The sequence below is a fragment of the Vairimorpha necatrix genome, chromosome 2 (assembly GCF_036630325.1).
Source record: "Vairimorpha necatrix chromosome 2, complete sequence".
Taxonomy (NCBI): domain Eukaryota; kingdom Fungi; phylum Microsporidia; family Nosematidae; genus Vairimorpha; species Vairimorpha necatrix.
In genome coordinates, this window is record NC_088817.1 from 29,419 (window position 1) to 45,990 (window position 16,572).

The 16,572-nt window shown below is 26.0% G+C and overlaps 1 protein-coding gene across 1 annotated transcript; it reads right to left on the reverse strand.

The window, feature by feature from the left end:
• Positions 1 to 294: 294 nt before the first annotated feature.
• Positions 295 to 1,221, reverse strand: VNE69_02002 (farnesyl pyrophosphate synthase (FDPS); the record flags this gene model as incomplete). The annotated part of the gene is made up of 1 exon (XM_065472548.1): positions 295 to 1,221. The coding sequence occupies one exon, from the start codon at positions 1,219 to 1,221 to the stop codon at positions 295 to 297; it is 927 nt and encodes a 308-aa protein (XP_065328620.1).
• Positions 1,222 to 16,572: the final 15,351 nt, after the last annotated feature.

The following is a 16,572-nucleotide window of genomic DNA, read 5'->3' on the forward strand; positions in this document are numbered from 1 at the left end:
CATTCTCAACTATAGTAAGTGATATATATATATATATATATATATATATATTTATCTTTTTATATTACTTAAAATTCTGGTCGACACTCTTTCTAACTATTTTTATATAAAGTAGAGTGGTCTTGTATCTTTTATAAAATCTAGTTTCGTGGTCTTTTTCAATATTTTGAAGTACTCATAATGATTTTATTCGTCTAGTATGCCAATCGTTCTTGTAAGTATATGTGATACTTTGATAATAAACCATAAAAAATTAACGCAAAACAACATATTTGTATAAATTGTGGAAATTAATCAAATTATATTTAATTCGTTTTTATTTAATGTAGGGTGTGATATTATTTTGATTTTAAATAAATTCTTGACATATTCCAATATTTTCTTATTTATCCCTACTTCGAGTTGCCTTGTCTTTTCACTTATTTCTATCATCCTTGTTTCGAATTCAGGAAAAAAAGACTGCACTTCCCTTAAAAGCTCATTTGTCACTTTACCATTCTTAAAATATGCCTTGGCTACATTAGAATTTTTTCCTGCCAATTTACAAGTAAAAAAGGTCAATTTTTTAGATTCCAGATCATTTCCGGTCTTTTTACTTATTTCTGGGAAGAAATTAAGATAATCGTCTTGCATTTGGAATTTTATTCCTAATAATCTACAATATTCATATAAATTATTTGGTTCATCTTGGCCAGTGTACGCATACCCTACAGATAAAGGGAAATAAAAAGTGTACCAAGATGTTTTATATTCTGCTATTGCATCATACAAGTCTAATTTATATTCCTCAATTGTATTCTTCATACAATCAAGTGTTTGGCCTAGGCATGTATTAAGTACACACTTATAGTATTGTGCTCTAAAATCAGAGCTAGTTTTATTTTTGATATTTTTTATAATTCTACCTAGACCCGTCACAAAATACTGTGCATATCTTAAGGACACCAAGCCTTTTTTCTTATAGTAACATTCCACTCCTCTTCTTTGGTCTGCTTCATCCATAACATCATCAACTACAACAAGTACACTTTGTAGTAATTCAAAAATATTCCCTAGCTTTACAGATTCGTCGGAAGTACTATTTTGAAGAATTTTAAATAATTCAGTTCTGTACGCCTTCCCCCCTGTAGTATTATAAGTAATAAAAGATGATATTTTATGAGTATTCTGATAATTACTGTTTTTTATGAAATCGTTGAGAATTCTATCAATATTTGACATTTATGGGATAAAAAAAATATGTTTTAAAATCATAAATATTTATAAAAAATTTCACTATTAATTAACACCAAAGAAAGTGTCAGTGAACGCAAAGGTGCATATTGGGACTTGCTTTAAAGATTTGACTTATGTTTTGACAGGTTATATGAGAAACCAATACTATGTTGAAATTTGACAGGGAATATGCAAAGGCTAAGTTGTGTAATGAAGGTCTAGAACTAGCATGTTTTGGCAACTGTACAGTTGTCAACAAAACATAAAAAAAATTGTTATTTCAACTATTAAAGCAAAGGCACTCTAAGGTGATGAACCTAAGGAGATAAAAAAAAGACGGAGCATTAACGAACATTAAATTACAAAATTATAAGATTTAAAACGCATTTTAAGAAGGCAGGTAGAAGACAACAAAAAAAGAGATGTTTGACATTGTAAAAATATATATTTTGAGATGGTTGGAAAGAATTTACAACGTGAACAAAATTTTATTATTATCTTTACTATCGATAAAAAAGAAGTACTAGATTATACAACTCGCCTTCTTACCTATAAATACAACTTTTTTTATCTACTTATTTATAGATGAAGCGGAAAAAATGTAAGGTGGAAAACATAATTCACAATTCACAATATTAATGTATTTGAAAAAAAACATTTGATAAAAATACACTTTGTAATTTCTTGATCAAATATTATTTTTATTATGCATAAAATGTCTTCAAGATGCCGTTTCGATCAATATAGCGAACGACATATATTATGCAGTAACAAATAAGAATCTTTAAATCGCTTTGGAATGCCTCAATATTTTTATGCTGAAGTACGGAAGCATATCGGGGTTGAAGAAGACAAAAGCTTGACGGACTCAATTCTTGAGGTTGATAGAACAGTTTGTAAATTTTTTAAAGACTCGAATCTATTTCATAAAAAATTTTAATATAACTATATAATTTTTATAAAGTAAAATATGTATGTAAAGAAATTATATAAATAATAAAGTTTGTTTAGCACAGAGATCGTTCTTGTTTTAAAATATTAATCAAGCATGGTTAGGAATATTTATTCGACACGTACTTATATTTTACTTCTACTTTTTCTTCATAACCAATAGATCATTAAAAGTACAAAATAATAATAATAACATGAAGATAATTATTAGTAGTCTAAAAACTATTATAAACATCTTAAATACTTAGGAACTTTTATGAAAATGCTTATTTAATTCTATAAAGTCCGATTAGGAAATTTGCGGATAATTATATATCAAACTATATTGAAAAAATCATAAAAAAAGTCTTATAAATTATGTTTTATGTGTTATAAAGTCAATTGTATCTATTGGACATTTTTTATTATTAAATTTTTATTTTCTCTTTGACTTTCTATATCAAAGTAAAAAATAAAGAAAAAATTTAATTTTTTACTATAAAGAGAGTTTTTAAATAAAATTGACGATTGTAGATAGCACGCTGTAAATAAATTTTTTTAACATTTTTTTACAAAAATATGGTAGATACGTCAACTTCAACATCAATATCAATATTTTAAATGAAAAAAATATACACAGATCCTCTGATAAATTATTCTTTAAGAAAAATTGCTTTTAAGTCTCTAACTGACCTTCTATATTTTTATCAAAACTTTAGACAATTGGTAATTATTTTTGATGAATTATTACGTTTATGTTTCACTCAACACTTCTTTAAATTTCAAAACGTATTATTCCAATTTGTTTCCTCATTTTAATTATCATATAGTCCACTTTTAATAATCTTATTATTGTTTAATACAATTAATTTTTACTTATTTTTCTTGTATTTTCTGTTGTGTATTTTTTTAATTGCCACGAGAAATTATATCGACTTTTATTTTAATGTTCACATAAAATGAATTCATCGATATTTGATGAATAAAAAATGGGTTAGATTCATGCAGCATTTTTTATTATAATCAATCCTTCTATTTCGAATATATACTGTTCTCGTTACGTATATTTTTAAAAAAACTACAAAAGTTCTTGAAATTAATATCATTTATTTTTTATATAATTGATGCTTATGAAGCATATAAAATATATTTTTTATTTTTTTTTGTTTTTTGCATTTTATAAATTTTCTGTTTAATTTAATTTTTAAATTCTCATTAGTTTCATCTATCATCTTCGCATCGAGATAATATTCAAGAACTTTTTTCTTTATTAATCTTATAATTTTTAGATGCCAAATAATAAAAGATTTTGATTGTTTCTAATCCTGTAAACAATGCTTTTATTTTACAGATCGTTTTTTAAATCTAAATATAGATTAAATTTCGAATTCTGTTATGTATATCAACTATTTCATTGAATGTTTGTACTAAATTAATATGGGTTTCTGGAAAATATTTAGAAAAGCATTTTTTTTTGCTTTTCCCTTTGACCAATTTATGTAGAACTTGAACTAGATTTTTATATGTTTTTGTGTTATTCTTTATAAATTCTCTTATAATGTTTAAAATTCAATATTTTTTTTTAGATTTTCTAGTGTTATGAATAATAAATCGTCGCTTAAGTTATTTTCATAGATATATTTCTCTGCTTCTAAAAGCATGTAAAATTTATCAAATGAAAATCCGTCGAATGAATATCTGTGTTTAAAACTTTAAAAAGCAGAATTAATAATTTTTGCTTACTTTTAATATTATTTTCTAAATTATTATACATGTTCGCTAATTGAACTACATCTATTAATTTCTATATAGTAATATTTGAATAATTATAGTATTTAAGGCTGATCGCGGTTTAATAAAAATACTCTGTATAATATTACATAATACTATTTAGTATATTTAATTCTTAAAACATAATGATACCAGCGTTATTTTTTATTATTTTTTTATCCTTAATAAAATTGGTTGAAATTTTTGAAAACGAATTATGCTTATGTAAAAATATTCTTTCCGTTTTATCTTTATTTATAACATAATAATAGTATTTAATACGACCAGTTAAAAAGTTTGCTTTTGTTGATTCTATCTTTATTTCAAATATTAATTAAACCTAGATATTTCGATTTGTAAATTGGCTTGATATTGTATAATAAAATATGTCACTCAAGTTAAAATTTAAATAAGACAATTTGAATATATCAAAAAGCTTTATTAACAAATGAGCATTATATTAATTCTGAATATGGACTTCCGTCCGATCAAATAATTTAATTTTATTATACAAAATACAAATAAATATCGAATATCTCTTATTTCAACACGCAAACCAGCACAATATTTATTATTTCTATAAATTTTAAAATAGTATATTGGGGAGACCGATATAATTATGTTATTATAACCATTGCTGTATTTTATTTATGAAATATAGTGTGTTTGATCATCTGCATTACAAATATTTACGTAATATAATTCAAAAATTTTCTCCTCATTTTTTCTCATGTATTTATCTCTTTGTGTTTTTACTAAAATTTTCTTGGTAGAGTATGTATTGAGATCAAAGCTTTTATATAAAAAATGATCGAATGTTTGTTCGTATCGGATATAATAATTTTTATGTTTATCTCCATTTCATATATATTTCATCAATAGATCCATTTTCTTATTATAACAGATGGATAAAGATTTTTAATAATATGGCGCTCAGGTTTATAATCAGAAAATTCAATTTTTTTTTTCTCTTATGAAAAATGTATGTATAATTTAATTTGTCCTCTGCTTGGTCTTATCAAAAAAAAATATACATTTTTTTCTCCTTTTTTGCCATAAATTTACTCTTAATTATGTCAAATTAAATTTTTTTTACTTGTATAAAGGTAATTGCACAAATAACAATAAATATTTTCACATTGGGCACATAAATTTTTTTTAAACAAATTTGATCATGGTATAGAACCTTTTAAAATAAAAATGAATTTAGTTTTGTACTGTACATATTTTTTATTATTAACAACAAAAATTATATTGAAAATCTGAAATATGCAATATCTTTTTTATACATAAAATTAGGTTGCTACTTATAGCGAATGTACATATAATCTATTAAAAAATCTGAAAGAATTAATAAATTTGGACGATGAATTGACTTGTTTTTTTAATTTTTCAATGACAAATAATAATCCAAAGAGAGTATATAAAGGGCGATTCAAAGCTTATAACAGGCCACAACGAACATATTACCCCATTATGAAGAAAAATTTAGAGTAGTAATATAAAAGTTGAGATAATTATATATATAGAGCCATGTGCGTAAGTTGATTGTTTAATATATGCCTTCTTTTACATTTATTTTCTTTATCAACGCGGTTTTCGTGTAATCTCAAACTATTTTCTAAGACTTTTCTATGTAATTTAATTATATTAAATCAAATATAGGCTTTATGTTGCTATAAAATTTATATATTTTTTTCATTGTAAACGTATATGTAATAATTCCATCCCACTTTCCAATATTACCATTACTTCAAGTAGCCTTATACATTAAATTGCACTTCAAACAACTCATATTTTTTTCATTTGTCGTACTACTGTGTTTTAGTTATCAAAACTCTTATAAATATAGTCACAAAAATTATATTTTTCTTAATTTTTAAAGTGACACATATGTTAGGTTCCGTTAATAAAAATTTGGCATTGTAGTACAACTGTATTAAACCTTATTTCACTTTTTTAACGACGAAGTATTGTTTTACCTAATTTAGGTCGTTTCCACATCATAGAAAGAACCTAATAAGAAAAAGTTTGATATTGATTAATAACGATACCATACTGGCATCTTATTGATTATGTTATACGGTTTCAATCAAGATATAATATTTTTTTTTCTTTTTTAATTTAAATTTATTTTTTTCAAAAACATTTTATAAATTAAACTTAACCTCTTGTCTATTGTAATGCGTGTATATTCGTCATAAAACAACTTTGGGATATTTTAAAAAATAAAGAATACTGCTATAAGAACACAATGATAAAACCGCATAAAAATTTAAAAAAAATCACAGAATAAATGACTTTCGACTCCCATTTAGTCTATCAAATAATTGTAAATTGTCATTTACTCTTAAAAATTCGAATTTCTGTTTTGTACTTACTTTTTTTTGCAAAAAATGTTTCCATTTCATTTTTTCATATTCTCACCAAATAATTTTTTTCTAAATGATTCTATTAATACAAAATGGAGATCTTATGAAATATTCCATTTAAGCGTATGCAATTTTAGATTTATAGAAATTTGTCTATCAATTTTCTTTTTTTATATGTTTGTTACATTTTGATCTATATTCATGCATAAAGGCTTTGATTTACAGTCAATCATCGATTTTACAATGTCATATATTGCTATTTATTCAAACTGAAATTATCTGTTTTGTCATATTTTCACCGTAAATTAACATCTAAAGAATTGAATTAAATGTTTTTCTACTTTTTATCACATAAAGTGTCAAGTGTGTTTTAAAGTTTTAATCTGTGTTTTCTTTATTCTTTCCATCGTTTTTCGTTTTTTGTTTTAGATTTTTATCTATTATTTTATGATTTATATCATTCGTAACCAAATTAAAATTTTTTATTACCTCATAATTTTCAACTTTATAATCCTTAGAAACTATATTGGTAATTACAATCGTAGTTTTGTATTTAGTGTATAATGCAAGTATAACACATATCTTATTTTAGGTTTTTTTTATTTATGATAAATTTTTTCATTATAAATACTATTTTCTGAAAAATTACAATTAAATTGATGTATTTGTTTGGGTTATTGATATAGATATGTTATCATTGTTTTTTGTCGAAATTAAATAAAAATTATATTTTTAGGTTTGAATGGAAAATCATCTCCTACGTCATTTTAATTGATATTTTTGTCTGTTTCTAAGTGTAATCTACGTTTAGTAATATCTATAAATTTCATTTTAGAAAAATTGCCTTAAATTTGTTAGTATGATTTTTATTATTAGTATCTTACTAGATTTATTATCAAAATTATTTCCAATCATGATTTTCATAGTATTTGCATCTATGGTCTTCTTATATAATAACTGATTGGCAAAAATTATATTTAAAGCCGGTTTTGGTTTGTTAATAATTCGTTATATTAAAGAATTTATCCTGTTGTTCTTGTCAAAAGCTAAAAAACAAATTAATGCCCATTTCTTTCTCTATATTATTAATTTCAGAAAATATTGTTTAAATTTCCTGAAAGCACAGTTGCTAATATAAGTTTTATTTATCTCTTTAAAATTTTAATTTTTTTTAAAACTTTTATATTTTGAAAAAAATTCTATTCTGAAAAATTGCTCTTTATCAAAATATTCTATTTTGCTAGATATGAATGATGCTTTATAACCATATAAAGGGGTTTCGGAGTATTCAATCTTTTCAAAAGATATATCTTGAATTTTACAGAACATCTTGACTATTTGCTCTTCGATTTTATATGAATGCTAATTTTTTTCAAACAACTGATAAAATTCATTCCTACAAAATTTAAAAAATACCAAAATCACCTATGTTAATGTGTAAACTAACATTAAGTTATTTTTTACATAGTTTCTATAACAATAAATTGATGAGTATGACATATTTACATTTAATTCGTCCTTGGGGGTTAATGCTATAAATAATTTCTTGTAATGTATTACCTCCATAGCAAATATTTTCATATATAATTTCATACCCATTATAATGGAAGCTTCTTAAAAGATCTATTTCTCTTGTTTGTTTTACTAACATTTTCATTTTTGAATTATATTTAAAATCATACAGGCTGTTTAAAAATGCGACTGATTGTTTTTTTAAAATATTTAATATAACTTCTATATTCACCTCCATTTTTTTATTAATATCACTAATAGAGGGTTCTTTCAATTTATATCAAAACTTCCAAAACTAGATTCAAAATAAAACTCCACATTCGAATCCGATATTCCAAAAGTTATTATATTTTTTCAAACATTATTAAATGCAAAGATAATTACATTTATGCACTGTATTAAAATTAAAAAGATAAATAATCTCTTTTATAAGTTTTTCTAATAACTTATGATTCACATTATCATACAGGTCTTTACTTGCCCGTAAAAACAAAAAAATATACTTATTAGTAGTTCTTCATTTAATAGGAATTAATCAAATAATTTTCACAAATTCAATTAGCACTCTTTATGTAAAAAAAAAATTGACATTTCTCATATAATTATTTATTTTAGATGTTTGCTTATAATAAATCTAGAATTTTTGATTTATCTTTCTGGTGCAATCATATATCTTTTTTATACATATTTCTATACATTTCTGCATAATAAAATTATTTTATAATCTTTTAATCATATTAACAATTTTATTGCTGATTTTGTGTATTTTATGACATTTAGTAATTCAAAATTTCAAATAATTTTATGTCGTAGACAAAAACAAAAATGTAATTTGCAAATAGATATCAAAAAAAAATTAAAATTTTTAGTAGGCAATCTAACATTACGATTGGGTTTATAATTATATGGCGCACCGTTGACACAAATGACGTGGTGGGGGGTTAATTATGCATAATTTACCAATTATTATGAGTTTATTGTAAAATCACTTGTAATTTGACAAATTATAAACATTAAAAAAGATTCGTTGGGTGAATTATTATATTCTAATATAATAATGCTTCTTTTTTGTGAGTAATGATATTATTTCGCAAGAACATAAAAGTGTCGAAGAATAAATAAACCAATATTTTTTATTGAGTGATAAAAAAGACTAAAATTATAAATAAACCTCTATTATTTGTTTGTTTTTAGTTCCTTCGAAATACATAAAAGTATTAGTATTAAGATATGAGTTTTGTAAGTATGGTATAGGTGTTTCAGTAATTTTAAGCATAAATTTCTTTTCTATATTTTTCTTTCTATTTATTATTCAAACTATATCTAATTTCTAAAATTATCAATTAGATTTTTTATTGTTGTATATTTGTTGCATTGTAAACTCTAATCAGCTCTTACGGATTCATAAATTTCTAGCAGTTTTCTTATTTACAGAAAATAATGTAATGCATTTTATGAAAATGTAACTTACCGAAAAAACATCAGATATCCAATATTTTCATAGTCTTTATTTTTGTATAATTAAAATTAACATATTTTTTTTGTATAGCGACATAGGAGTTGTGTTTAGTTAATGTAATAAATGGTGGGTTTCTACTAATTATAAAATATAATCGTTTGATCTTGTTGATATGACAAATAATGAAGACTAATTATAAGAATCTATAAAAAAATAATTTAAAGATCTCATGGTTATCTTACTATTTATATATGGTCATATTTAAGTAAAGTTATGTTATATACATTGTAAGTATTAGATATATTGTATGTTGTTACAAACTTTCTAAATCATAAGTTAAATCATGATCAAATACAATGTGTAAAGATTCAAATAAAACATTGTTTCTCATAAAAATGCAAATATTGTAGTACTATCAGTATACCGAAATTTGTCGGAGAGTATCCACGCCCTTGTTCTAAAAAAGACCGAAATATCTCGAAATTGATGAGACCAAGAGAGAGACGGCGAGTCTAATCATCTTTACTCACATTGAGAAGCATATAAAGACTGGTATAGAGAATGAGGAGGAAAAAATTGTCATTAACTGGGATTTAATTGTACTATATATGATTATCTCATTGCAATTTAATTTGTTGTTTATTACAGTATGATTTTAAGCAGCGTTTTTTTTGTTTTTATTTTTTTTTCTTAATGTCCAAAGAATTACTATTTATGTTATCGTTAAAATTTTATATTTGGATTTTATTAAATATATAAAAAATAGAATTATTATAAGAGATGTTGTCATTGTGTATATTATGCTTAATTTTTCATGATAAATATGTAATTGTAGAGTGTAAAACTTCTTCAAATAATAGTTACAATTGTAAATTACTTATAGAATAATAATAGACTTCTATATGGAGTTTAAATTAATATTTTAATAAAGATTTCGCTTTTCAATTTCTTAAATGGTAAAGTATAACATCAATGAATGTTTTACATATCTCTTGCACAATCAAATTATTTTTAAAGTATGTAATAATGTATTTTTAAGTTTACTTTATGTTCTCTATTATTATCTATGAAAATTTTGTCTTTTTAATGCAAGCATATAAATTACATTATTTGAGAAAAAAGAAAATTATTTTAATGGAGTTGTAAATCCATTTTGGGGTTTTTTGATTATTTATGCATATATACGTTGTAAATTTATTTTTATTAAAACTTATATCAAATTTTTTAAACCTTCTGCATTGTTTTCTTACAGTACATTTTAAATTTTACGTTTAAATTCCGGACTTTGAACAAAAAACTTATACGATAATTTTCTTTATTTTCTCATGAAAACCAAATATTTTTTATGATGTAAATTTTACATCTAAGATATGTTAATTTGGCCATGAAAAATAAAAAGTACAGAGTGTAAAATTTTTAAAATAATTTCTACCATTACAGCTACCATCAAATGAGATGTTTATATACAAAAATATTGTGTATTGAATAACATCACTATAAAGACATCATATAATTGCAAATAGCCTCAGTTGAAATGGGCGTAACAGCTCTTTTTTATTTTTTATAGAATTGATATAATATATTTGGTTCTAATATCTTACCTACTTATTACTTGCCACAAGATACACTCACAATTCCTTCTAACTGTTCTCTGGGTTTCTTCTGGAATACAAATTATGGGCTTTCGAAAACTTCATCAGTATCAAGCCTTTAATCATATGGGAAAATCTAGTTTTACCGTAAACCGTTCCCCAATGATTTTTTTACATTTATATAGCTTTACAAATGAGGGAAATGATGGAACTTTCATCATACCAACCACTATAAATGTAATACAAAATTTTAATTTCATTCTCGATTTTGAGAATGATTTTTCATCTTCGATTTTATACTTATGAAATCACAAGAAAATCTATATGTATTCCTCAAGGTATTTATTTTGAAAACAAAAACTTCAGTTATTGTTGCTGTTACATTATTTTTAATATTTTTGTTGTGTTTCTATATTATGATACATCTTTAATGCAATTTTTTTGATGTACATTTATTTTGTTTTTTACAAATAAAATTATCATCATCACCTATGAAAGAATTTTTAAAATTTTTTCCTTCTCTTTTTCCTGTTTGAAAATTTCTAATCTACATACTAAGATCTTATTTTGGAAAAATAATAATCGGGATATAGATTTTATAGTCTTTTCTTGAAATTATAAGTGTGTTTTCTATATATATATTGTAAAACTTTTTCATTCTAATTATATTTTTATACTACTTTGATCCAAAATATCGTCAATATCGTTTTTTAAATTTTTATTTACTCTTCAAAAAAAAAGAAAAAAAATGTTTATAATTCAAAAATTCTCAACGAAGGACAATAATAATTGTATAGAAAGTTTATAAGCACGATTAATTGTGTTTTGAAAATAATTTTGGCCCCATATTCAGATCATATGCTACTTAAATGGATTTTTAAAAGGCGAACTTTTTTTATATTCTCTCTTGAGAGAATGAAATTAAAAAAAAATAAAGAAGAGTAACAAACTACAAACAAAATATATCGATCCCGCTTTCTAAAAGGGACAAGCGCACGCTTGTAGTTTACAATATTAAAAATATACAATGTTATATTCAGAATAATATTAAACCCCAATTATGTTAAGCACTTATATGGGGGCGATACCTAAAGAAGAGTTCACAAGAGAGGACTGTGGCCAAGTGGTCAGAAAGATGTTACAGGAGTTAGAGCGTATATTGTATGAATTGGATTTGAGAGATGTAGATAGAGTGAAATGGAAGAGTGAGCTGTTCAAGTTGGCTTCGATGGATTTAAAAGATTTTATTGTGAGAAATATCAAAAAGGAAGAAAATATTGAAGGAATAAGGAAGAAGCTATTGTTAAGGATTAAGGAAGTAGAGGAAAAAGAAAAGATATATGAGGAAATGGGAAAAATTATTTCTAGGACTATAAATGAAGAAATTAGTAGAGAACAACCAAGACAAAAATCGAGAGTACCGAGATGCTTCTATTGTGATAGACAAGGGCATAGGGTGTTTGAATGCAGACTGAAGATTAATAGAGATAATTATTATAAAAAGAATAACAAGGATAACAGTTGCAAAATGGAAGTAGGTAGTGAATCAGAGTCAAGTCAGGAGCGAGATTTTAGAAGATCAAAAAGAGGACTTAGAGTCAAATTTGAGAAAAATCAAAAAGAATATGCCGTTAAAGAGGAGAGTAAGAGAATCAGATTAAATTTAGATAAGTATGCTAAGAGTTTTGGAGAGGTTTTTAAGTTAGGAAAAGAGGAGATAAAATATTGTAAACTGGAAAAATGTAAAATTAATACTGAAGCGGGTATGAAGGTATTTAAAAAGGGACAAATGGTTCCGCAGGCGTTGATAAAAGATACAGAGCTACATCTAAAAGATTTATTAAAAAGGAAAGTGATAAGAGAGTCAAATTCAAGTTGGAGGAATCCTATAAGGTCAATCAGAAAGCCAAATGGTGAGATAAGACTGGTTAGTAATTTGATGGCATTGAACGATATTGTAGAAAAGGACGAGTATAGATTGTCTAACATAAGAGATGTTGTAAGAGCTACACAAGGTGCAAAATATATGACGGGTTTCGACTTAAAAGAGGCCTTCTATAGTATTGAGATAGAGGAGGAGGATAAACATAAGACGGCGTTTGATTTTAATGGCAAGGTTTATGAATGGAACTCTATGGTTATGGGATATAAGAATAGCCCGCAGATATTGCAGAGAATTATGGATAGGATTTTTAGAGATATGAAAGGCAAAGGAGTAGAGGTGTATATGGACGATATTGTGTTGTACAGCCGAACGATAGGAGAACACGAGCAATTAGTGAAAAGGGTATTAAATAGACTGAAGGAAAACAATTTGAAGCTGAATGCAAATAAAGTTCAGTTTTGTCAACGGGAAGTTAAATTATTGGGAGTCACTTTAAATGGAGAAGATATAATACCGTCAGAGATAAAGAAAAATGAAGCCCTAGAGTTTCCGATACCAACATGCGTGTCAGATGTAAGAAGATTTTTAGGAATGACGGGTTGGTTCAGAGATTTTATTAAGAATTACGCTGGATTGACAGTTAGGTTGACAGATAGTTTAAAAGGGAAGAATGATAATTGGAAGTGGACGGATGATATGAAAAACGAGTTTAATAATTTAAAAGAAGTATTTAAAGGCCTAGGAAAGCTGCAAATAGCAGACTATGATAAAGAATTTTTGTTGAGGACTGACGCTAGTAATGTAGGCATGGGCGCAGTACTGTTACAGAAAAATAATCAAGGAGAATGGGTGCCGGTACAGTGGGCGTCTAAGAAGTTTACCGTTACGGAAGTTAATTATGGTATATCAGAAAAAGAAATGTACGCAGTTTTTTGGGGCGTTAAAAAGTTTGAATATGAATTAAGAGGTAAGAAATTTAGAATAGAAACTGATCATAAAACGTTGGGCGAAATAAGAAACAAGCCCGACTTTAAGAATGCTAGAATTAATAGATGGGCCGAGAAGATTCAGGAATTTGATTTCGTGATAGAATATAGAACTCCAGAAAATATGGTCGTAGCCGATGCGCTAAGTAGGATATATACAAAAGAAAAAGATGCAAAGAAAAAGAGAAATGAAACACGCCGTGATAGACAAAAAGAAGGGAAAAGAAATAAGCATGTAAAAATTGTAGAAGGCAAAGAATACTGGGTATTTGATAGTGGTAGAGAAGGCGAGATGCCTTTGGAACAAGACAGAGAGAGATTAATAATGGATTGTCATTTAAATTTGAGCCACAGAAGCAGAACAACGGTATATTATGAGTTGAGGAAACAGTATTATTGGCCAGGAATTAAGGATCAGATCGAAAAGGTCCTTAAGAATTGCGAGACTTGTCAGATTTTTAATAAAAAAACGAGTGGCGGTACTGATTTAGTGAACACGACAAGATATTTAGAGAAGGTTGGCTTAGATTTAATAGAATTTAGGGAAGAGAAAGCGTTTATTGTTTGAGCAGTTAATTACTTTACAAGGAGATTATGGGAGAGTATTGAAGAGCAAGCACGCATTTGGAATTGCCGAATTTATTAAGGATTTGTGTAAACAAGGCAGAAAACCAGAGGAAATTATTACGGATAATGGTAAAGAGTTTTGCAACGAAAAAGTTACCGAGCTATGTAGAAATTTGGATATTAGCTATAGAAAGGTCAGCGTTGAGTCGCACAGAAGTAATGGAAGAGTAGAAAAAGTTATTAGAACTGCAAGAGATAGTATTTTAAAGAGCCAAAAAGAAAAATTCGAGAACAAGGTTTATGAAGCTATTGAGAAATATAATTTAAGTTGTCATGCTGGTATTAAGTGCACGCCAGTAGAAGCTTTAACCGATTATACAGGAAATGTTAGTATGGAGAATAGTCCAGAGGGAAAGTATGCGCAACAGTTTAAAAGTTGGTTTAGAGAAAAGTTCAAAAGGAGCCAGATAGTTAGGGTTGCCAAGAATGAGAATTTAAAGGGATGTAGTAAGTATAGTAAGGGTCGATTTTTAGACATGGGAAGAGTGATTGAGCTATGTTTAGGGGATTCATATATAGTGAGATTAGAGAATGGAAGGTTGGTGAAAAAAAGGCATTATGATCTTAAGGGTGTAGGGGATTTAAAGTATGTTGAAGGAGACTAACCGTCTGGAGGGGGGATGTTATAATCAGTAATAATATTAAACCCCAATTATGTTAAGCACTTATATACAATACAAAAACAAATATTTGATTTTGCAAAATAACATTTTTTAGTTTGTACAGGTGTATTGTTAAACCGATTGAAAATTCGAACTAAAGCTTATTTAAACTTCATCTTGTATAATTAATTCATTTATTCTATAAATAGATCTCTATAACACAATATATACACCCTTTTGTTTTAAAAGTCTTATGTAGTCTTAAAAATAATGGTTTGTCGGTTTTAAAGCTTACCTAAATACCATAAAACGAAACTTTATATAAATTTTGTTCTTTTATTACTCTGTCAAGAATCCTGAAATAAAGAGTGATGTATTTTTTTTCTATTCAATTGATTTGAAATCTTAAGCCCTACTTAGCATGTTTATATTAATATAACCCATGTTAAAAAATCTTATATTTACTTATAACGTGTCAAATATGAAATAAAAATTATGAATAATCTAAAGTTTTAATCTTACAGAATACTATTTGCTTTTTTCATATATATGGCCAATATTTGAAATTTATTATTAAATAATTTTTATTTATTTAGTGGGCCTCGTAAAGCTCGATCATATTCTTTTAACTAATTTAATGAGTTCCGTTTAATAAACAAATTATATGAAGAACGATTAGACATATTATAATTAAGAGTCTAACAAAAAAAGAACTCTCACTGAATAAAGACATAATTTAATAACAAGGATTTTAGATTTATGTTATTGATATTATGCATTTATGACTAGAAAGACAACGATTATTATAAACAAAACATAATCCTAATCAATTTAGCTTATTTTCAAATAATATTATGATCAAAAATGTAAAGTTGTTTAAAGTTAGACCAGTCAAAAATTTACAACTTATGCCTGTTTGATGTTTTTGTATTCTTCCTTATATTTAATTAACCTTTTTGTTGCTTACTTAAAAAATCGAAGTTTTTTGATTATTAATGTTGAGAATATAGATTTAATAAATTTAACCCTTAACTTACAATTGTCTTTAACATGGTGGAGAATAAAATTATTGAACCCAAACAAAAACAAAAGAAGAGGTCGTAAGTTCCGTCGAAGCATGAGACGTAAAAAAAAATGCAGTCTAGGTTAGAATGGGGATGGTTGGTTGTCTAACAGAAGAGAAGGTGATGGCTTGCATCAGTCGAGGGACCCGGATAGGTGAAGACGTAAAGTAGCTATAAAGAGCTATGGAGAAACAGTATTGGTTTTTTTTTGATTCGGCATAAGAGTTGTCGAGATTGAGTGCAGTGGTAATCCCACTATTCACATTAAAGCTATCGTGGCAAGATAGTTGAACCAATAGTGTTCAAAATCCAGAGAGATTTAAAAAGATAAGAAAATCAAAAAGAAACTGTGTTATAGTCGAAGAATGAGATAGACGGAAAAAATTCGATTCCATTGTTGGGAAGACATGTGTAAAGAATAATCACATGCCCATAGACTACATGTATTAAAACAGGGAAAGAAAGTACCTCGAAGACCAATACTAGAAAGGATTGTAAGACGCGGTAGAGTAAGGCGCAGCCCATGGTCAGTTAACATAAAAATGCACTTTTATTTTG